Source organism: Galleria mellonella, unplaced genomic scaffold (assembly GCF_026898425.1).
Source record: "Galleria mellonella isolate WM207_F2 unplaced genomic scaffold, CSIRO_AGI_GalMel_v1 utg32, whole genome shotgun sequence".
In the NCBI taxonomy this organism is placed as follows: Eukaryota; Metazoa; Arthropoda; class Insecta; order Lepidoptera; family Pyralidae; genus Galleria; species Galleria mellonella.
This window is the reverse complement of record NW_026442075.1, coordinates 1,464,564-1,489,729: the sequence shown is the minus strand read 5'-3', so window position 1 is coordinate 1,489,729 and position 25,166 is coordinate 1,464,564. Positions and strand designations below refer to the sequence as shown.

General features: G+C 32.4%; 1 protein-coding gene across 5 annotated transcripts in view; it reads right to left on the bottom strand.

Annotated features, from left to right (window-relative positions):
- The window catches only part of LOC113523148 (acetylcholine receptor subunit beta-like 2), a 111,784-nt gene extending 88,856 nt beyond the window's left edge, over positions 1 to 22,928 (bottom strand). The window contains exons 1-8 of one of the 5 annotated variants that reach the window (XM_052896281.1): positions 22,745 to 22,928; positions 12,258 to 12,362; positions 8,701 to 8,894; positions 7,770 to 7,898; positions 6,386 to 6,547; positions 5,278 to 5,434; positions 4,032 to 4,159; positions 1,508 to 1,683 (exon numbers count right to left, since the gene is read on the bottom strand). In XM_052896281.1, coding sequence (XP_052752241.1) covers positions 1,508 to 1,683; positions 4,032 to 4,159; positions 5,278 to 5,434; positions 6,386 to 6,547; positions 7,770 to 7,898; positions 8,701 to 8,894; positions 12,258 to 12,362; positions 22,745 to 22,853 — 1,160 coding nt within the window. In that variant the 5' untranslated portion in view covers positions 22,854 to 22,928. Of the gene's footprint in view, positions 1 to 1,308; positions 1,485 to 1,507; positions 1,684 to 4,031; positions 4,160 to 5,277; positions 5,435 to 6,385; positions 6,548 to 7,769; positions 7,899 to 8,700; positions 8,895 to 10,535; positions 10,740 to 12,257; positions 12,363 to 22,744 lie in introns of those variants that run through there. The other 4 variants (XM_052896278.1, XM_052896276.1, XM_052896280.1 and 1 more) reach the window with 4 other exon arrangements.
- Positions 22,929 to 25,166: the final 2,238 nt, after the last annotated feature.

Genomic DNA, 25,166 nt, shown 5'->3' with positions numbered 1-25,166 from the left:
TATATATATATATATATATATATATATATATATATATATATATATATATATATATATATATATATATATATATATATATATATATATATATAGAAATAACAATATTGGATATATATATATTATTTTGATATATTTTTTTATAAAATTTCTATACGACCAATCTGTAGGTATATTTTTTCAGATAAAAAAAAGAATTTTTCAAATCGGTGTAGAACTGACGGAGCCATGACTCCGTCATTTACCTCATAAGGTAACAGACATAAAAAATACAACTGAATTGAGATCTTTCTTTTTTTAAAATTGAAAATATTAAATTTCTAATACATATATTTTATTTCTTTCACTTTGAAATTTATGAATTTAGTACTATAAAATTCAACTGTAAGTGTAAATATCACTGAACAGTTTATACATAATTTTACTTATTGATTTATTGATAGTACATAATTTACATTGGGCACATTAAGAAAATTTAATATATAATGACAGACTTATCCCATAGAGGGATCTCTTACAGTCAACCATTGCATGCTTGTTTTATTAACTAATTTATTTATTTTACAATATTTTTATGTGTTTATATTTTATTGTACATAAAAAAAATTAAAAGCTATTATTATTAAAACTATAGATTTTAATTCATAAATTTAAAAGATTTCATATTTCTATACTGAGATATTTGAGGGCTTACGAGTATAACCCATTACGGATGGAACGGTTATAATAGATCAGATATTAAGAAAGCATTGGTGCATTAAAAATGAGACTAAAGATCTTACTTAATATAGACATACTAGTTATTTGATGAATATATCACTCATTTATGTTTATTTTATATAAGCCAATCAAACTTAAATATCGCTTTATCGATTGTTTTTAACTTAATTTTAATAATACCTACTCTAGTTAAGGCTGCTGCTGATGCAAAAATGTAACGTGCTTCATCCATTAATTTATTTAAACTTTACTTTTCTGATTTGTGAAACTTTAAAATGCCTCTATTAAGAAGCTCATTTAAACTAATGCAACTCTTTGGTATAAACCTCATGACGAAAACATGAGTAAAGCATACTTAAGAATTTCAAAGTAACCCAAACATATTTAAAATACACAATCGAGTCTTCGTCGTGGCCAGGAGAGGACGTGGTGCATTCCACGTCGAAGCGTCGGTAATAAAAAAGCAGGTATAAAGGTACTAATTACCTGTAAAGATTTTTACATCACGTTAATTCCCGATTGTGTATTTAAAATATGTGTAAACAGCGCGAAAGTTTAAAATTAACTAAAGCAAACATGTAGAGTACTTACCTAAAATGTACATTGAGAACACACACCGTCATCCATACACTGAGCGATACCAAAATCATTGTGAACAACAAATACTTCCCTAACAACGGTATCGCCAGTGATGTTGGTGGTATAATCTCGGCCAGTAACAGGAAAAACACCGTCAGTGATACCAGGATAGAGATGCTTAATGATATCTACGAGAAAAGACATGTATTACCTGAAATGGACGTTAAGTATGCATACAGTGACCCAAACGCTGAGCGAGACTAGTATCATGGTGAAGAGTAGATATTTGCCAAGTAAAGGGACGGCCAGCGAAGTCGGCGGGATGATCTCGGCCAGCAGCAGGAAGAACACGGTCAGTGACACGAGGATGGAAATGCAGAGCGAGATCTAAGGGAGAGAAGTCCTTTTTGAATTAAACAATTTAAAAAAAAGCCTGAATTGTCTTTCCACTCGTGTGATTGTGGCGTGTAATTGTTGGTAATGTCTTTAATGTATTATCGTCAAAGCTTCGTGTGAGATTGTGAAGTGCTCAGCATGCATCATGGGTAATCGAGTTCGATCGTGTAGCACAGTGTTTTTCAACGTGTGGATCCCGACCCCCTGGGAGGAGCGAAAACTACCTCAGTAAAAAAATATATTCGATGTAAAAATATGTACTTAATTCTGTATTTATCCGAAACATAATTGTGCAAATGCATAAAATAGCTGTATGGATTGAAGTATTTAATCCCTACAACATTTTTGTAACATTATAAAATACTTGAAAAAAAGCGAAGGGTCGGGGGTCGCTAAATATTTTTTCATTATAGAGGGGGTGGGGGTTGTGTCATGAAAAGGTTGAAAAACACTGGTGTAGCGTATAGTGAAGTATTATACACACATTTATTTAAAAGTAATAATCAAATTGCATTAAATATGAATATTATTTATTTTATAGAATTTAATGATATTTTATCACAAAAAAAACATCTCTTGACATGAGAAAACTAAACATTGTTAACTACAGGCCTTCTAAAATCTACTACATGGTAATAAGCGAAAACATAAAAATATGCAGAATACAAGCATTGGAATCAAATATTATTTTTAAGTCTAACAGAAATCTACAAATTTATTAATATTAACACATAAATTTTATGCAATAAAAAAAATTAATTACTTCAACTACATTTTTACAAATTTGTAAATTTCTGTTAAACTAAGCTTCCCCTTAGGGAATTTTGCCAGTAGTTGCCACGCTTGGCAGGCGGGTTGGCAACCGCAATCAGGTTTTAGAGATGTTTTACGCTGCTGCCTATCCCTCGTCCTCCCTAAGTCGGCTCTTACGACACCCACGGGAAAGTAAGGGGTGGCCTATTCTATGCCAGGACCACACGGCCTAAATTAAACTAAGCATCTATTACAGTGAAAATTAATTATGCAGAAAATTATAGTCATCTTTTAGACATCTAAGCTCTTAAATTATTTGAAAAAAAAATAGAATTTAATCTATTAATGAGTTTAAGTATCATGTCATTGATTTTAGTAGAATTTAGTAGTTTAATGTCTAATCAAATGCTAATCAGCATGCAAGTTCATTACACATCATACCTACCTGCAATTTAGAGCAAGGCATTTAAAAATTCACAAGGAAAAATGAAGTAAGATAGCAATAGTCCTCAGTTTTATCAGACACGTGTACCTACGAAAACTATGGAAAGAATTTTATATAATGTAAAAAATCTGTTTTTCCTAGTGAATCATATCAAAACAATTCTGCCACGTGGTAATTTTGGAAAAAAAATTCTTGTTCGAATAAGAGAAATTTCGAACGACTTTATTACAATGTCCTGCTAATGGAGAATCATTTATATTTAGTAGTCAATTGTTTACGTACATAATTCACGATTTTTAATCATAAATATTTATCCAAACATAAGTCCAAAATTCTATTACATTTTTACGTAAAAACAAATGTTCTAATCCAGAATCCGGTAATAATGAAAACAATAAAGAAAAGTAGATTGATTTCTAAAAAAGTTCCCTTGGCAAATTTATTTTGGTACTTTTCCCCGTGGAAAGACAATAATGATACAAACAAACTCATTTCAATGACACTAACACACTCACACATCTAGCTAATGAATCAAAAAAGACTATTGGTAATGGGTGTAACGAAGGCATGGATTATGGATGGTTCGGTGGACTGAAGGATGGATACACGCATGCCCTAATGCTCTCTATCTTTTTAAAGATAGACATCGAAAGATATCTGATCTTATAATTTTTATTTCCTTGCATTGGACTGAATGTAAATATACTCGTATTTTAAATGATACATACCAATTTGGAGAATTAATATCGTCATTATTTCTATTATGAATGATATTCTTCCTTATATGCCTTACTTTTTCAATTGGCTTAATAAAACCAGATTGCCTTCGATGTATAGGCATAATTATACACATCACACTGAGCAGAATAATTGAGACAAGGATTTGGCTTCTGCAATTTAGACTCTATATATTTTAGTGACAGAATTCAATATTGATGTTCATGAGAATATTTTTTTCTCGCCATAATTTAAAAGCTGTAAAAGACTTTGTTCAATATTGCGCAGTGACGTCAAAATAATAACTAAGTAATTGTTGTTAACAGTTATGTCTAATTTGCAGACTGATTTAAAATGCATTTTCCGTATATTTTCTATATAAATACAAACGTAAATTAAAATTAGATTTTAAAATGGAACATACCTTTTCCCCAGAATCCGATGGCAGATAAAATACTAAAACGGTTAAAAATGTGAGACCAACGCAAGGGATTATCAAATTAACAGTATAAAATAGGGTTTTTCGACGCATGGTTAGCTTGAACGTAATATCTGAAACAAATATTTTGTAATTAATTACTATTAACTAAATAGTATTAATTTAGGTATAGTAAAGCATTTAATTATTTACTCTTTATTGCACCACTTAAAAAACAATACAAAATAATTGTACACTTATGAATTACAAAAGATGGTCTTATCACCAAAGCAATCTCTTGCAGACAACCTTTGGGTAGAGGAGAAAAGAAAAAAGGCGGTACCTATTTGGCACAGTAACTATATCTACTAAAAAAACCCTCGTGTAAAAAACATATGCAAATAATCATATGAATATAATACATATGTATATTTAATGGATAAAATTAAAATAACCCTTTATTTTAAAAATAATTCCTAAGCGAAAATGTGAGTACGGATTTTTTTTATACAATTTAGAATGGCAAAAAAGCTTACGGCCCACCTGATGGAAAGTGGTAACCGTCGCCTATAGACATGAGCAGTACCATGGGCGTAACAGAGTATACTGTTTCGCCCATGATAACCCCCATGCGTTGCCATTCCTGAGGACACAGGTGTTATTCCTCTGTACCCTGTAAATTAACGCCATATCCCATCATTCAAACCGAAACACAGCCATGCAAACATGGCTTGCAATGCAAATGCAAATGCAAACATGCTTCACGGTTGAAACACGAATGGGCCAGAGGTACGCTTTTAGCAGATAATATCTAATATATAGTTTACCTGCCTGGTCGTTATATAGATTTGTGATATTTGACCAATATACATATATTGCAACTATATATAGCTTATATTATCCAAACCTATTAAATAAATCTTGCACGTTACACCCCTAGTGTTGCAGCCGTCCATAGGCTACCATCATCATTTCAACGATCATCTGTTCATAGGCTATAGCGATCGTTTATCAATAGACGGACTGTATGCTTGTTTGCCACCTTTGTGAAATACACTTATTTATTTATTTATTTATACTTTATTGTACACACAAAAAATAAACAGATGTAAGTAAATGTACAAAGGCGAGCTTAACTCTAAAAGAGTTCTCTTCCAGCAAACCCAAAGTGGAAAGGAGCATAAATTTCAGCGGGTAGAGCGGTGTACAATATTGTGACAATTTTCAAACAAAAAGAACTCGTAACAGTTACCTGAAAAAGGCTCCTGACAACACGGGTAGTATTCCTCGTTCCTGGTAGCGGGCACTTCCAAGATATCCCACTCAACTGACAGGTAGAACTCGCTCAAGTCAATCCCGACGGGGACCAAACTGCTGCCTGGAGACTGGTCCATATGTTTAAGGTCCACCTATTAAAATAAAATAAAAATCTTATATTTGTTATATAAATAATTACTTAGTAATAATGTGTGTCTAGAGTGATGTTAATAAATTTTATATAAATAATTTTTAACTGACTTCCAAAAAGAAAGAGGTTCTCAATTCGGTTATATTTTTTATCTGAAAGGATATACTTTCAGGTTGATCTTATAGAGATTTCATCAAAATCCGTTTAGTGGTTCGTTTTTTAAATCAAAACAACTGGTGGTGCAACGATTGAAGACAGATTTTTTCAACATACGTCAAAACAAAGAGATTTGCTATTCATTTGTATGTTTTTTTAATGTTTGTAACGTCATAACTCCGTCAGTTGTAAACCGATTTGGAAAATTCTTTTTTTATCTGAATGGATATATTTACAGATTGGTCTCATAGGAACTTTATTAAAATCAGTAGCAGTTATCTAGTTCTGAAATCAAAATAATTGGTTTTATCACAATTGAAATAGTTTTTTTTTTTTTTGTGTGAAACATAAAATAATTATTATGGAACAGAATCTCCTTATATTTTAATTTTTTTATTATTTTATCATACTTGGTTATGTTTTGGAAAACATGAGTAGTACCATGGACATAACAGAGTATACTGTTTCGTCCATGATACCCCCCATGCGTTGTCATTCCTGAGGACTCAGGTGTTATATGTCATATAACACCATATAACATGCTTATGTCTATAGGCAACGATTACCACTTTCCATCAGGTAGACCATCAGCTTGTAGGCCATTCTAAGTTGCATAAAAAAAATCATTTATTTCGTGATACCTAAATAAATTTCTGTGACCAAACCTTTCCCAAAACCATAACCAATTATGATGTTTTTTTTTTAACAGAGTTTATGACCATATTGATCTCTTATTATTTATTGCATAATTGAAATAGCTGTGTTTTGCAGGAGTCCTTGCTGGTATATATTATACCTGAGCGCCGTTGTAAGTCCAAGAACCGAACTTCATGAAACATGTTTGTTCATCAAACGGAAAATATTCCACATTGATCTCACATGATGACTTGTAAATAGCTGGCGGTTTCCAATTCACTTCTCCTGTGTACTTCAAAGTAGCCTTTGTCATAAGTGTCACCTGAAAAATAGATAGATACTCTTTATTGTTTCCTCCATAAGATTACAATAGTAAACTTATTATAAATACAAACAATTACAAGAAAATATTACATTGAGGAAATAATGGGCGACTTTATCACGAACAGCGATCTCTTCCAGACAACCTTTCTTCTCCATGAAGAATAAAGAGTAAAATATTATTATTTTATGAAATATATGTCTGTATGATGCCGTGTGGTCCCGGCATAGACCTGACGACTCTTTCCTTTCCCGTGGATATCATAAGAGACGACTAAGGCAACTTAATGGTCGAGGGATAAGCAGCAGCATCCCTCTTGAAATATTACCGAAGACTCGATTGCCAAACCCGGGTGGGTTGGCAATCGAAGTTAGTTTTTAGCAGAAGTGCAGAAACTACTGGTAAAATCCCTCTTATAAGGGGAAGCCTATATTTAGCAGTGGCATTAAGGGCCAAAATGATGATGATAATGATGTGTATTTTAGGGTCGTGGCCTCATCGTGTATTACCCGGTTTTCAAGACCTCAAAAATAGTAGGTTCAAATTTCGCAGATATATTTTTTACTAAATAATCTGTCGAACATTCATTTGCTTCCTAGCGCCACCCACTTACTTAAATAAAAACTATTCTATCTGTGAGGATGAAGCAAACTAAATGTGTATTACATATACTCTTGTTCACAATATTTAAAACTATCTTATGTATGTAACTTACAAGTGCAATAAAGAATATAATACATTTACAAAATTTCATTAAAATCGGTCGACTAGTTTCTAATATTGGCGTGAACAAATATTGTGACACGGAATTTTTACATATTCAAAATTGTACCTTGGACTTCGTTCACATGATCCATATAGAAAATGACTTATTACCTACTATGACAAAAATTCCACGCCACATTTTATAAATGATTGAACCGTTAAAATTCTAAGAGATAAACGAACTAACTTTTACGTTAATTCTCGTAATGTTAGTAAATATTCCTTAGGACTAAGTTATGCCTCTTTACCCCTGCAACTATACTGCTATATTATTATTCTATTTTATAGAATTTTCGACAATAATATATAGCCTTTGTTACTCACTGAGAATATAGCTATATGAAATAAAAAGATGAAAGAATTTTTAATTGGTTAAGTAGTTTTGGAGTTTATCCACTACAAACAAACAAATCTTTCCTCTTTATAATTAACTTTTTATGATGTTAATTTTGATTACCTCATAATTTCCATCCCAGTTATTATACAGTACAATGTCAGGTAGCCAGATGTGTTCAGATGGCACGTATAGCATCTCGAGACCGCCATAGTCCTCAGGATTCCATGTTAGCTTATAGTCATACCATTTCTGAAAACAGTGTATTGATTATATTAAATACTGATGCAAAGTATGTACGATAAAAATTGAACAATACTATTTACTATATACATTTTAACTGACTTTAAAAAGAGGGAAAGTCGCAATTCAATTATTTTTCTATGTTTATTACCTCACAAATCCGTCAATTGTAAAGCGATACGGAAAAATCTTTTTTTATCTGAAAGGATATACTTACAGATTAGTTCTGTGGGAATTTTATTTACCTTACTTTTATACTTTGGCACGTAAATTAATAACTCATATAATATATGTATATTGACAATCTTCTATACGTTTGTCTTGTCTCTCACAATCTGATTATGATATAGCGCATATCATATCCTATATCACATATTCAGTATTATAGCGTATACAATATTCTATAGCGATAGGGTTAAACTATTAAGAAGTGATATAAAAACAAACTCATTTTACCATAATATTATTTATATTATAAATAATATTATGGTAAAATGAGTTAGTTATGATGTAAATATTTTGCTAACTAGTGAAACACCTAACTTGAGGGGAAAAGGATTGTTAGCAGTGCGATCTCATTACCCCATTGCTAGCAATAAACCTGTAGATATATAATAAATCAGGTTGACGTCCATGCGGTTCTCCTTAAAAACCGTCGTAGAATTCTTGTGAAATTCGTCACAATAGGCTACTTAACCTGTTTTCATTCTCACCTATCATTTCTCGCTGGTACCTCGCTATAGCACAGGCATATATATCATTCTATTCTCACTAATTTCTCACTATTAAAAAAAAAATGCACGAGACTTACCTGTTCAACCCAAAGATTCGTGGTCATAACCTGATTCTTTAAATTGACTTCCATCAGCTGTGACAACTTGAGGCCCAGCCGCACCGTCAGTATGTCCGTCACGTTTGTCACCGGCCGTATCAATCTATTGTAATTGCTGAGCAAATCATCGTAGAGCCGCTTCACGTCCGGATTTGCTTCTAATAATTTTACACCTACAAATAAATATGTAGTTTTATAAAATAACTTCAAATAGGATTAAGTTCTCAATTCATAACACTTTGTATACAATAGAATAGTTTATTGTAAGCTGTATATTTTAATAATTCGATGTTTATAGCGAATTAAAGGAAATTAACATAATCTACCCATACATCATACATCGGGCATACAATACAATTAATTTAATTATTTATTGTACACACTAGTTTTAAGATTAAGACAGAGGTTATCAAACGCACAAAGGCGAGCTTAACTCTGATAGAGTTTTCTTCCAGCAAACCCAAAGTGGAAAGGAGCATCAATGTCAGCGGATAGAGCAGTGTAGAATATTGTGACAATTTTTAAACGGAGAAAATTAAATTAATTACATTATATTTAATCGTACAAATACACATATACCTACATCTATGCATATACTTACACACACATACACATATATATATACAATATACGTACATATATAGATAAATAAATATATGTTCATAGAGATACCAGAGGGAGACTTTGTACAAAAGTCGATTGCTTGGGTACCTCTGTCCTATTCGTGTTTCAACCGTGAAGCAGTTGTGTTTGCATGGCTGTGTTTCGGTTTGAAGGGTGGGATATGGCGTGAATTTACTGGGTACAGAGGAATAACACCTGAGTCCTCAGGAATGGCAACGCATGGGGAGTATCATGGGCGAAACAGTATACTCTGTTATGTCTATGGTACCGCTCATGTCTATAGGCGACGGTTGCCACTTTCCATCAGGTCCATCAGGTGGGCCGTCAGCTTGTTTGCCATTCTAAGTTGTATAAAAAAAAAGATAGAAGATGCTCTTTAATTCTGCTCTTAAAAATCTTAAATTTACATATTATTAATGATTTTATAGTTATACAATGAAGTCGTCATTAGAATTTAGAACAGAATAAAATACAACAAACAATGATAATAAATTCACTCGTGGTCACAATAGAATGTAAATAATGTAGGTATGTAATAGAAACGTTGTCTTCTCCAAGCGAAGACCTTGTCAATTGTGGTTTGATTACTTATAACTTACATCATCATCATTTCAGTAAATACCCGTCCACTGCGGGACATAAGCCTCCCTCATAGACTGCCATAAAGTAAGGTCCTGAGCCACCTGCATCCACTGACTCCCTGCAATGCAATTCAGGTCGTCACTCCATCTAGTGGGAGGTCGTCCTACACTGCGTTATAACTTATAACTTTATTGACCAATAATATGTTGTTCTCTACCAACCGTTTGTTATGATCCTTTTTTAATTAAAAGAGTTAAGGTACTCCCACGTTGTTTCTATACTAATTTTGTTTCGGTTAAAGCAGTTTTTTTTTTTTTGTAGAACAAAATTTTTATTGTTTATTCGAATGAGAAATATATAATTTAAAATTTCTATATCACTTAAAAGAAATTGTCAAGACGAGCTAAGAATAAGCTAATTATCTTACATAAGTTGAATTAATACTTAATAATATACACATAAGGCATAATTTTAATTATGACACTTCTTGAGAATGCCAAAGAACGGATTCTGTGAAACGAAAGGTTCTATTAATCAAATACTAAGTAAAGAACATATGTGCATAATTTTTTTTATTTTATACAATTTATTATATAGAAAATACTCACCCAAACAATTCCTGACGTATATTAAAAACAACCACACAATTCCTAATTTCATTTTGGCACTTTTTAGTAACTAATTCTTAATAATTTCACTGTGTCATGTTTACAATGATAAGATTCTGTACAGTGAGATAAAGAGTTTGCGCAGGCGTAATCAATAAAGTACCTAACCAAAAATATAAAGTCAAAAATACGCCCACTGCATATCGTAGACTCGATGGTAGCGAATAAATTCGCAGCGGTGCTACGCGGAACTACGAATATTTAGTTCAAATATATTATCATAGATGGCGTCGTTGCTAGTAAAACATTTATTTTAATAAAAATAGAAATAAACAAAAATATTCTATAAAAAATGTTTAATTATATTAAATAACAAATTAAAATGTATACAAATGGAATCTTGTCGTACATATTGCTATACATAACTGAATGTTACCTGTATTTTTTTTACAACGAATAATTAAACTTATGTGTAAATTTATTTTTACTATAATCAAAAAGTTTACATAAAATTAAAAATGGAATTTGAGCATGAACAAATTCTATCAGAGAGATATAATATGAAATAATAATTTGTTTAAAAATATTTTTTTAGAATAAATATTAATTTAATACATATCTTTGTGTTTCCATAATATAAATAATGTTTAAAGATTTTTTACAATTAATATAAAAAAATAAATTACATAATAATTGAGTATTGAAATAAACAGTTGAGCATCAGGCTATCTTACTGCCAATTTTCATCACATTTAATTGAGCATCTCTTTTTTATAATTCACGCGGCTAACTGCCATATTTTTTATCATTACTAGAAATAAATCAAAATAACTATGTTTTTAAACTCAAAAATAAATCTGTTATGTTATTAAGTTTTAACAAATTAATGCTAGACCAAAGAAATTGGCAGAAATGTCTAGTCTGGAACGATATATTAGTTGTCATATATTTATTTATATACGACCTTAGTTTAAAACAATATGATCGATTTTTATCTCTTGTTCTGCCTCTTTTGTTGTTGCAAACGTCTTCTATAGTGGAATGACTCGTGAGATTCTACGTCCCGATCTGAAAGAAATAGTAAAATGATTATATTATATTTTTTTATTTATTTATTTGATACTCATGTTTACATAAATATACAATTACTTGCAAAAGACTTTCATTTATTATATAATAAATTATGTTATACACAATTTTTTAATATATAAAACATCAAAATCAAATCTAAATACATATACTTAATATATTTTGGCAAATAAAATGTAGGTTTTATTTTTTATTATTTTTTCTTTATGCAACTTAGAATGGCAAACAAGCTAAGACCCACCTGCGGGAAAGTGGTATCTGTTGCCTATAGACTTGAACAGTACCATGAACATAACAGAGTATACCGTTTCGCCCATGATCCCACCCATGTGTTGCCATTCCTGACCACTAAAGTGTTATACCTCTGTATCCTGTAAATTCACAGCCATATCCCACCCTTCAAACCGAAACACGGCCATGCAAACACAATTGCTTGAATGGTAGAAACACGATTGGGACAGAGTTACTTAAGCAATTGACTTTTGTACAAAGTCTCTCTCTGGTAAATTAACAAAACTTAACAACGGTTATATTAACTTAACCATTTTTAAAGCAATTTAAAAGTTAATCCACTACTCGATATGTTAACTTCGTTAATTTGTTAGTTTAATTCTATACCTATATATTCTATACCTTTTAAAGGAAATTTTGGTAACGGCCACAAACTAAACGGAAAGAAGTATGTATTTGGCAATCTTCTCACGACTATTGTAGTTTTCTCTTGCACCATTTTGGATTCTGAAAACAAAAGTCTTAGCTCACTTGTAAATTATTTAATAAACCGTTCAGGACATTATTTTTTTATTATCTATCAAAATACAAGGCAGATTTAAAAAAAAATATCATTAAAAATACATAATAGTACTTTTAGCCGCGACTGACCGGGTCTGACTGACTTATGTCCTTCTCCGTTCCAAACATAGTGTGTGGTTAAGCCGCAAAAGCAATAAGACGTGACAAAAAACTCACATTCACGTTTATAATTTTTAATAAAGATTCTAAATTCTTTAATCATCAAGTATGTTGTAGAAATCTCTTATTAATATTAGATAGATAGATAGATAAACTTTATTGCCAGTAATAATATTAAAAAAAAATTAACAATAAAAAAAAATTCATTTTGCTGATAATAGGAGCCGCCTCAGCTGTTGCTATACATATATGTACATGAGCGAGATGTAGGTACCTAAATAGCGCTGATTTTCAAGCGGCCTCTTAATTATCGGCGGCTTAGTTTTTAATATAAGACTAGGTATTGCAGCATCTGTCTCTATATTCTCTTATGGCTTTAATGGGTGAAAATTATAAATCTGCCAGCGCCATCTGTATACACGAGATGATAACAATAAGTAATAATAAACTAAGACGAAGGCGGGTCAGTTAACCCATCGTAACATATTCCACAAAAATTAACCGCGATTATTTCTAGGGGGAACCGCGTGGAGGTCGATCTGATAGGATATATTGCTAGCAATGAAACTATTAGACCCCATACTTGTATGCGTATGGTATGTTTATAAACAATTTGAATTCAAGATGTAACGTCGTGATGTTGATCGTTATAAACAAGGAAGAGTTAGGGCGGTAATCGAACCCGCTTCCTGATCTGAAACTAGGAAGACATCGAAGGTATCAATGTCAAAGTCATTATAATGTATGGAATATTTCTAGCGGTTTCAGCCAAGTGAATAATGAACAATCATTATGTCCGTTGAATGAATGTAGGCGGAACAACGCTTCCATTTTTATAATTTTGAAATAGTCACAATTTACATTTTTTTTCTTCGTATTCCTAATTGGATGGAAAGGGGGGAAAGGGATTATTAGTAATAAGATCTGACAAGGGATTTACTAATAATATACCCTAACAGGTCGACCTCCACGCGATTCTCCCTGGAAACCACCGTGGTTAATTTTTGATGAATTCATCACGATGGGCCAACTGACCTGTTTCATCCTCATCCATTATCCCTCACTGGTTCCCCGTCAGCGTATACCGATAGCGCAAGCGAGATAACCTTTCCATTTACATCCATTAAAAAAAATAAGGTAGAAATAAACATATTTTGTACCCCGTGTTATGGAGCGAGCGTTAATAGCTGCGACACAGTCTCTTTGTGACTAATGCAGTTATTATCGATCCTAAAAAAAACTGTAAATTAAGCTAAGGATCCCAAATAAACATTTTTATTATTTATTTATTTTATATTCAAGGAACCTTTTTTTTTTAGATACTGAAATATAGATATCGGAAACGACGGACGATTCTATTCAAATATAATATATAGTTACGAAAGTTTAAATATATTAAAATCCAATATCAATATATCATTCAATATTGCACGTAACTGTTACCATGCTTATTACATACATTTTTTAATGAATGATAATGGAATGATAACCCCACCTGCGCTAATGGTATACGCTTTCGAAGTATCAGAGAGGAATGTTACGGTGATAATGAAAATCATTCAATTAGTCCGTTATGATCAATACACCTGGAATTCAGCACCATAGATAAGCATATGCAGGGGGATATATATATATATATATATATATATATATATATATATATATATATATATATATATATATATATATATATATATATATATGCCAGTCAAATAGCATCCAATGTAACAACGAGCGAGCCTACCGCCGTCGCTTCTATTAATTTGATTTCTTCTGGGAGTTTTCCATCATTGGAAAATTAGTCGGAAATTCAAATTGGTATCTGCTAGATTCGAACTTACGACCTTTGTGGTCTATAAGTAGTACATTACTAGGCAACGATTTTCTAAATTAATAATTAAGATTAGTTTTAGATTACAACACGGAAATTAAGGAAAAATATTTCATTGCGATTATCTTGGAACAAACAAATATAGAATTATTATATATACATATAATCTACATCCCTTTGTTTATTTAAATATATAATATATAATATATATATATATATATATATATATATATATATATATATATATATATATATATATATATATTTTTTATATATTGATAAAGGTACTTGCAATTATTTTCTTTTTTTTTACGAATTTGATAAATAGAATAGAATAGAATTATTAGAATAAATTTATTATATTAACTTTCTTAATTATACAATATTATCAAACCTACTTGTACAACAATTAGTTTATTACCCTAAAGTTTTCCTGAAAAGATTGCTCTCAGCAATAAGACCGCCTTACTGTACTTATACAATTGTATCGTTGTGTTTGTAAATTGTCTTGTTTATTTCCTATATTGTATAATGCAAATAAAGTATACTCATTCATTCATCAATTAATTTTTAAAAAACGAGGTGGGATATGGTGAAATTACATAAAATAAAGTCGTAAATAGGCATGTTTAATATCGAAATTGCTCCAAATTCAAATTATCTTTATTAAATTAGACTTGTTTATAAACATTTTTAAATCTTTTTTTAATCTTTAATTATGTCTCATATGCTATAGATTACCATTTTCCATAAAGATTATTAGCTTGTTTGCTATTCCTTGTTACATAAAAAAAAAAAACATAAATGAACACCATTCCATAATCGATGTTTACAATTGTTCCAGCAGCACAATTTGTGTTGCACTTCCTGGTCGTGCAATGGAAAACTATTTTCCACTTAAGGCAATGGATATTTATGGAAATTGATAATACTACGTCAATTTAAATCTACCATTTTACAAATTCACAACCAACATTAGACAGACAAATCAATAGGTATTTATCAATACGAGGGGAAGTCAAAAAGTTCACGGAATGAGGGGGAAGGTGGTTGAAATTAAACATGAAACTATTTTTTCTTTTCAATATATTCCCCCTTAACCTTAATACATGTTTCGGATCTCTCAAATAATTTGATTATACCATCGGAAAAAAAGGTTTATCTTTGCTGTCAAAATAAGCCGAAATTGCGGACTTGACTTCTCCATTGTCGCCAAATATTTTCACGCAGCTCCTTTTTCATTTTTGGGAATAAATAATACACTTTCCATTGATAGAAATACTAGCTTTTACCTGCGACTTCGGCCACGTGACCAGGATATAACTTATTGGGATTGAAAGCAGCCTATGTTTTTGTCCTTCCCATATAGTATATTAATACCAAATATGATTGTGATTGATTTAGTTCCACGAATACGCCTGTGTGAATTAATAAATAAATATATTTCTTTTCTTTATTTACATATATGTATATCTATGTTTCCTTTCCAATGTGGTTAAAGGCAACTAAGGAACTCAATGGTCGAGGAATGGACAGCAGCGTCTCTCTAAAACATCACCTAAAGATGCGATTATCAACTCTCCTGCCAAGCGTGGCAGAAATCCCTAACTAAACTAAACTAAAAAAATAGGAGTTCTATGTTGCAGCAGCAGTGGACAGTTAATAGCTAATGTGATGACGACGATATCTGCACATATCTATGCGTTTGCCAAATTTCATTGAAAACCATTCAAATATTTGGTTGTGATTGAGTATATCGTTTGATAAAAATAATGAAGTATAAAAATCGGTCCAAAATTGTCAAAAATTAATGAACTGATGACCTTACCCTTTTATTATATTTATTTATATATATATATTTATTCTTTATTATATAAAAATATATATAAAAATATATATATAATATATATATATATATATATATATATATATATATATATATATATATATATATAAAAAAGCTGTACAACAGGCGAGCTTAACTCTGTAAGAGTTATCTTCCAGCAAACCCTGAGAGAAAAGGAGCATTAATTACCAGCGGGCAGTGTGCGTACAATAATAGAAGGAAACATTATAGATGTTTCTATTAAGAAATAATAAATATGTTGACATATATACAAAGTAACTCATATAATTAAATTCAAAATACATAAAATATCTCTTCACATGATTTATGAAGATAATGAAGTCATTTAAGGCCCATCGTCGTTTGTTTAAATACAAGTACAGATAAAATAATGCTCTATAAAGTAATGTTACACAAGAAACTGACTTTAAACCAGTTATTTTAATTTAAAAACTAAACTACTGGACTGATTTTGACACAGTTTCTGTGACACTGATCTGTAAGTATATCCTTTCAGATAAAAAAAAAAAGAATTTACCAAATCGATTTACAACTGACGGAATTATAAGGTAACAGACATAAAACAAAAAATTACTTTCGAATTGAAAAACTGCTTCTTTTTGAAGTTAGTTGAAGAGTCGAAGCAGTATACTCTGTTATGTTTTTGGTACTGCTCGTGTGTATAGGCGACGGTTACCACTTTCCATCAGGTGGGCCGTCAGCTTATTTGATATTCTAAGTTGCATAAAAAAATAGAATTAACTCATACAATATCTGCACATGAGAGAAGAAAAGAGAATCCAAAAAAATATATATGACTGGTGTTTACAAGAGTAATAAATGCCAAAATAAATTCTGGCATCGCGTAAAAACTACTGCACGAAGTTGAATGCGGCTTTAAAAGTCGTATTTAATGAAAATCTAACATAAAAACTGGTGTATGTCTTATTTTGAATACGCTATCTAGAAATGATTTATTTTATTACTTTTTCTAACTCAAATTTAAATATTTTTTTCTTAAAATAGACTTGTTTACAAGAACACTTAAATCGTCATTTTTTAAATCTACTATAGGGTTCGAAAAGTTGTTATCTGTTGAGAAGAAATCGCAAGAAACTCAACAGTAACTTATCTATTTCCACGTGTACTGTTTAAGCTTACATTTTCGTCATTTAAAAAAACAGTCGAAATTTAAATCATCTATTAGACAACGAGAAAAAGGCGGTTCAGAAATAGACACATCGTCTCTGTGTAGTTTTACTAAGTATAGAATATTCAATTTCATTTATAATTAGACATTTTTTAAATCTTAAAATTCATTAGTTATGTTACTGATTAGATGTGATTTATAGAATTAAAACTTATAACTAGGTTATTCAAAAATATTAATGTTATAATTGCCTAATTAGAATTACAATGGTCTAAATTTATTATTGTCCTAATTTATATACATAATTATCGATTATAGTGTTGTTAAAATTGTCAAGAGGGTATTCAGAATATTATGGCTTACTATGTGATATGTTAAAATAAATGTATCAATCCTAAAGTTGTTTTTACAAATAGAATTTGCAATCACGGAAACATTGGTGTAACAAATACAAGATGTCCCACGCACCACATTGCGTCATTGCGCGGAAGACTCATCATTTACTACTTGTAGCTTGATAGATGTATCATACGAATATGTTTCGCATTGTGGCAGTGACCTAATGGTAAATATAGAATAGTCGATGTGAGGTGAGGCAACTCCAGTTCAAACATCAACGTTGCATTTAAATTTCGAACACTACACACTTTTAGATTGTACAGATGGAAATATTTCAACAAAAACAGGCCAAAGATTTTATCTATGTGTGTGTGAATAGGGTTGCCATGTGGTCCCGGCATAGAATATGCCAACCTGTCCTTTCCCGTGGGTGTCGTAAAAGGCGACTAAGGGAGGGCGAGGGATGGGCTGCAGCGTCCCTCTTAAAACATCTCCAAAACCTAACTACAGTTGCCAATCCGTTTGCCAAGCGTAGTAACTACTGGCAAAATTCCCTAAGGGGAAGGCCTATTTTACAGCCTGATCGTCCGCAGAAAGGAAATTTCTTTGAAACCGCACTGTACACGACGAATAATGAAAGTAACCAAATTATGTTAAAATTATCACAAAACACTGTGAAAACAATTCAATAAATTAATCCAATTTTTTTTTTGTATTATTTATCGAATATGACCGTGTGGACCCGGCGTAGAATAGGCTACCCCTTCCTTTCCCGTGGATATCGTAAGAGACGACTAAAAGAAAACGAGAAATGGGAAGAAAGAGCAACAGCATCTCTCTTAAAACTACTTTAAAAGCCTAACTGTGGTTGTCAACCCGCCTGCCAAGTGTAGCAACTACTGGCTAAACTCCCCTAATGGGGAAAGCTTATGTTCAGCAGTGGACAGTTTTTTTTTGATGGATGAAAATGGTATGGTAACCCCGCCTGCGCTAACGGAATACGCTTAACACCAGTGATTTAGATGAGAATGAAAACAGGTCGACCATCAAAATCATCAGTTAAATGATAGTTTCCAGGGAGAACCGCGAGGAGGTCGACCTGGTTGATATATTGCTAGCAATGGGATTCTCCTCCATTACTAGCAATATCAGTGGACAGTTAACGGTTGAATTTACTTATAGAATATCAGCAAACAGTTTTCCGATCAGGTCCATTATTCGATTCCTCGTGGTTCCCCTTGGAAACCATCGTGACTGATTTATTGTTAGATTCGTCATGGTGGGCTATCTGACCTGCTTCATTCTCAACGATCATCCCTCATTGGTGCCCCGGCAGTGTATACAGTGTGTAAAAAAAAAAGAAAATCAATTTATAAACGAAATAAAAAATCCTATCTCTTGACCTAATATTTTAATAATTTTTGCCACAATTTTAGTCGGTTATTTTGTAAAACACAATCTTAGGTAAAATAAAAACAGTTAGAGTCTTAATTTTTCTAAAGTTAAATGCACTTAAGTTAAGGGATTCTTAGTAATGGAAACTAAAAATTCCATTGCTAGCAATATACTCAACCAGGTCGACCTCCTCGCGGTTCCCCCTGGAAACTATCATGGTTAATTCCTGATGAATTCATCATGATGGGCTAACTGGCCTGTTTTCATTCTCATCTATCACCCTTCACTGGTGCTCCGCCAGCGTATCCCGTTAGTGCAGTCGGGGTTACCATACCATTTACACCCATAAAAAAAAATGCAGTTAAGTTATCGTACTAAGAGTGAAATTATCATTACTAAACAGCTTGAACGTCGAAACGAAATAGGGTGATCCAGTTACGACGTCCGGCCGCGGTGTCGAGTGCATTACCGTTTGTGGGTCAACCGCCATATCAAAGGGACCGCGTGGCCGTTGACACACGAATGGGTTCACCTAGTTACTAACTGTGACAGTGATCTGAATAGGTCCCGTCATCTTTATATCGGCATCTTTATAGGTCTCCCACTTAGATATTTTTTTTATATGAAAATAAAATAGTGACCCCGCCTGCGCTATCGGTATACACTGGCGGGGCACCAGTGATAGATGACAGATAAGGATGCAAGCAGGTCAGTTAGCTCACCGTGACGAATCTACAAGAATTAACCACGATGGTTTCCAGGGGTAACCGCGTAGAGGTCGACCTGACAGGGTATATTGCTAGCAATGGGGCTGTTAGACCCCATTACTAACAATCCCTCCCCCCTCCACTTAGATATTAAAAGTGTGAAATTATGTTTAAATATTTGTTGAACAATCACGCTTAAACGATTCGCGCAATTTATTTAAAGAAGAGAAATTTAAGGACGCAACTATTCTCAAGGTAACTTTAAATTACATTTTTTTTAAGAACTTAGAATGAAACAAGCTGACGGCCCACCTGATGGAAAGTTTAGATATCCATGGACATAACAGCTGTTTTGCCCAAACGATTCCTAAGGACTCAGCAATTTATTTAAAGAACAGCCATGCAAACACAACTGCTTACAATTGAAACATGAATGGGACAAAGGTATTCTCAATCGACTTTTGTACAAAGTCTTAGATTTTTATTTTTTGGTCCCAGGATAGAATAGAATCCCTTCCTTTTCCGTAGATGTCGTAAAAGGCGATTAAAGGAGAGCGAGGGATGGGCAGCAACGTCCCTCTCAAAATATCTCTAAAGGCTAACTGCGGTTGCCAATCCGACTGCCAAGCATGACAACTACTGGTAACAATCCTCAAGGGGAAGGCTTATGCTTAGCAGTGGACAGTTAAAGGCAGATATGGTGATGATGATGATGATGATAAAGATATACGCAGGAGTCTTCAATTGTCTCTTAAAAACAGCAATCTCGATAATCTTAACACTAAATTCTAGACAAATTCAAACTTGCTGTTGCCATTACCGTTGAGAAAAGTCGATTGCTTGTTATTGTCCCATTCGTGTTTCAACCGTGAAGCAGTTGTGTTTGCATGGCTGTGTTTCGGTTTGAAGGGTGGGATATCCCGTGAATTTACTTCACGAAAAAAACACAGCCATGCAAACACATGGGCGAAACAGTATACTCTGTTATGTCCATGGTTGAATGTTTATATGAACTTTCCATCAGGTGGGCAGTCAGCTTGTTTGTTCTAAGTTGTATAAAAAAAATATATACCTAGCCTATGCTACCCGAAAGAATTATTGAAATCGATTGAGTTGTTTTTGAGTTTATTCATTACGATCATTCTATAAGTTTAGAAAGTAGGTGTATGTATGTATGTATGTATCTAGCAGGTACATTTATTACATAAGTAGGTAGGTATTATATGTATTTATAGTGTATGTATTCATGTAATATTTTATTATATATTTTAATATTTTATTTAACTGTATATTTGTCATGTATTAATAGTTGTTGAACTTCAGCTGCCCGCTAACGAAATGCTTTCTCACTGTACTGGGTTGACTGGAAGAGATCTCTGTCAGAGATAAGTCCACCCTTGCTCACAACATTTATAAATACATTATTTTATATGTAACTTACAAGTGCAATAAAAAATATATACTTAATGGGGGAGAAGGGATTGTTAGTATTTGAGTTTAGGGGCCCCGTTGCTAGTCAGGCAACGTGCTCTGTCAGGTCGACCTCCACGCAATTCCCCTGGAAACCATCGTGTGTGATTTATTGTTAAATTCGTCACGATGGGCTAACTGACTTGCTTCATCGTCACCCACCGTCCCTCACTGGTGACGCCGCCAATATATACCGTTAGTGCAGGCGGGATTATCACTCCATTATCATTCATAAAGAAAAACAGGTACCTAATTGTAAGACGGGTCGGATTCGGATACGGCGTTGAATCAATAACCTCATATGTTATCCGCTTGAATCATGACAGTTAGAATACATCATTTACGTACATTTGTGAGAATGCATCATTTAAAAAACCGACCAGCATAAGTACAAGTTTCCACATCATTGTATCACATCAGCCAATAAGTGTCCACTATTGAACATAGTCCTCCCCCATAAAGGGGGTTTTGCCAATAGTTGCCACGCTTGGCAGATAGGTTGACAACTGCTGTTAGTCTTTAATGATGTTTTTAGAGAGACGCTGCTGCCCACCCCTTTCGACTGTTAAGTTCCCTTAGTCGCCTCTCACGACACTCACAGGAAAGGAAAGGGTGGTCCATTCTATGCCGGGACCACACGGCGAGAAGTGCAAGTTTGCAAATGCATAATTTAAGTATATCACAAAATATATGCCTTTTTTTTTAATGGGATAAAAATGGAAAGGTAACTGGAAGGACTGGAAAGGTACCAACAGATACCAAAGTAATTATTTTAAAAATTTGTTCTTTTAGCTTCTATTGATCTTATTAAGAACTCGCACATACAATTTTCTGAATTATCTCTCATGTACTAATATCGTCTATTCATTCGTTGTATTTAAATAAAGTCGTGCAGTCCTATTGTTCCTTACTCGTGCTTTCCTAGCGTATACCGATAGCGCAGGCGGGGTTACCATTCCATTTTCACCCATCAAAAAAAAAACAGCCCCATAACTAATAATATAGCATGGCAGGTTAACAACCTCACGGTCCTCTCTGGAAACCGTCGTGCTTAATTTCAGGTGAATTCTTCACTATGGGCTAACTGACCTGCTTTTTATCCTAATTTTGTCTATCTGTATATATGTTTGTTCCAATATCACGCAAAACTACTGTTTAAAATTGAATGCAGTTTTAACTATTATTCCATTCCCGAAGGTTTATCTTAAAAACTGGTGTATGTTGTCTCATGGCATGCCATCTAGAAGACATTTATTTTATTAATTTTCTTATTTCTAAAATCCACATATACCTAAGCAAGAAGCTACTTTAAATGTAAAAAAAAGTTTGCTCGGACGTTCGTTATTCAATCATTGCTAAACGGCTGTGCAGATTTCAATAAAATTTGATAGATACACAGTTAGACCATAACTCGGATGAACACATGGGACACTTTTATCCTAATGTAAGTCAATTGTAAATAAATCCCACCTTTGTTTTGCGATCTGATCGGCGCGGGCGGCGCAGGCGCAGGTACAGCGGCGGCGTTCGCGGCCAGCGCGCACACGCATAAAATAACCGTAGTGAGCGCGTGCGACATGCGTACTGTATTACAAACAACTGTCCCACAACAAGGAACCGACAGTTTGCATGGAATTCATGCAAAACACGGATCAGGGGAGTCTAAACGCCCGTATTATATTAATCATAACAGGATTTACTTTGCTTAACCAGCAATGTTTAAGAGGCCTCTCGCGTGGAGGGCATAATATTCACGAACTAGTATATTTACATCGACAGATTATATACAAATAAATAGTTATTGTGATTCGTGTAATGTACGCTCTTTAAGCCTCCTGATCATAAATATAAATGAAGGTAGACTTTCCAAATAGGTGCAATTTTAGGGTAATATATCAAAAAGGTATAAAAAATGCAGTGATTGTCTGTCCGTTCTTATATTCATGCATCCATCTGTCACAACGCTATGTCTCAACAATTACTAACGCTATTAAGTTCGATAAACTGACATTTGAAATAATTTTATATAATGTTAGCTCACTTATGTTGGAAAGGAAGTAATTGTTGAAATTTTTTTTTCTCTTTCTAGTGAATCCAAAAGAAATACTTAAAATATCGAAATGAATCTATCAACTAATCATAATCGGGTATAGATATGATAATTTTTATATATGTCTTATGGCCTTAAAAACAATGTTTTTATATGACCTATCATATAATATATAAGACCACATAGTTTTCGACTTATGACGGAAAATATCAGGAAAAATATTATCCCTCCTATATCATCGAGCTAGTGAAGCATAAAATTCGATATAACTTCACAAGCTATCTTAATTAAAAGGTCCCATTTTTTACCATAAGAAGACAAAAAAATCCGAATTTTAGCAACAATAATAATTTTATTATTAGGTGTTTAGTGTCTATAAATCCAAATATAGCCTTAACTAAAAAAACTTATTTGTATGCAACTACTCTTGCTTTAAAGGGTAATGTAAATAGGTATAAAAACTCTTTAAAATTAGTAAATTTTAAACCATAAATTAGGAAAAGTACATGCGTCATAGAAAGAACCACAGGTGAGTATTTATCTTGTCTCCTAAATCCTTAATTATGTCAAGAAATTGTCAAGTAACTTTAACGTAAATCCCATAAAGTACAAGTAAAATTCAAAATTATAGTTGATAAAAAAGAGTGTTTTTTATGACTTGCCATGAAAAAAAGATCCTCTTTATCCAATTTAAAATTGAATTTATGTCAAATACTGAAAGAAAATAGAAAATTACGTAAACAGCTTCTAGTAGCTACGGAAAAGCAACACCAAGAAATGGCCAGAGCTATTGAGCTAAAGGAAAAAAATATAAAGCTCAAGAAACAAATTCATGAAGCTAAAGCAGAAGCTTGCAAGCTGAGAAACTTGAAACATAATTGTAACGAAACAAATATCTTCTAATTACAGAGTACCTAATAACAGTCTAATGAACTTTTCCCCAGTAATACTGATCTACATAAATATTGTGAAGAGTGGGAAATATTTTAGAAAAATATGCACCGAGTCTATGATAGCAAATTTAAAAAAATCCAAAAGGAAAATGAATATTTACAAAACCAAATTGTTAAATCGAAAAACAAACGCTGTGAGGCAAAAAATAACGCTGAAAGACTAGCTGAAACTAACTATTATTTAGAAAACTGTCTAATTGAAGCTTATCATGAAGTACAGAATTTGAAGATGAAAATAGTGAATTGACTCCTTTTGTATTAGTGTTTTGCCATATTATTATTATTGTGATTTCATTTTTACATGCGTATATAGGTAATGTATTAATTAAGTACCTACACATTTTAATTCCTTTTAATTTATTTTTCTCTCTGCTTCACAAAAAAAGCAAATTCAATCGTAAAAACACATTGATAAATGGGGAAGTTTGATAAATGATGATCTGCATACAATTATTTTGCGAAGACCCTACATTTTAAATATTGCGTTTTTATCTAGATATAGATAGACTGCTTTACAAAAAGTATTGTAAAAAAATTAAGAGTGCCATTTATGGTCTAGTGATAAAAGATAGAACTAATTCTTAATCATAAATCGGTCTATAGAGACAGCGCTAAAGGTCATTTGTTAATCTATTTTAGGTATTAAAAAATAAAGATTAACAATAATTATCCTAATTTAGGCTATCACAAGTTTTACAGAAAAATTTCACCTTCATGGTGAATACGTATTTCTGGAGAGAACTTAAACTGCTATTATGAATTAATTCTACCTTTTACCATTGTTAAATGGCAAAAGATAGAATTACGCAGCATTGTTTGGAATTATCCAAACAACGCTGCTTATGAAAACTGCATTTATTTATTTATTTTGGTAATTCGATTGTTTCCT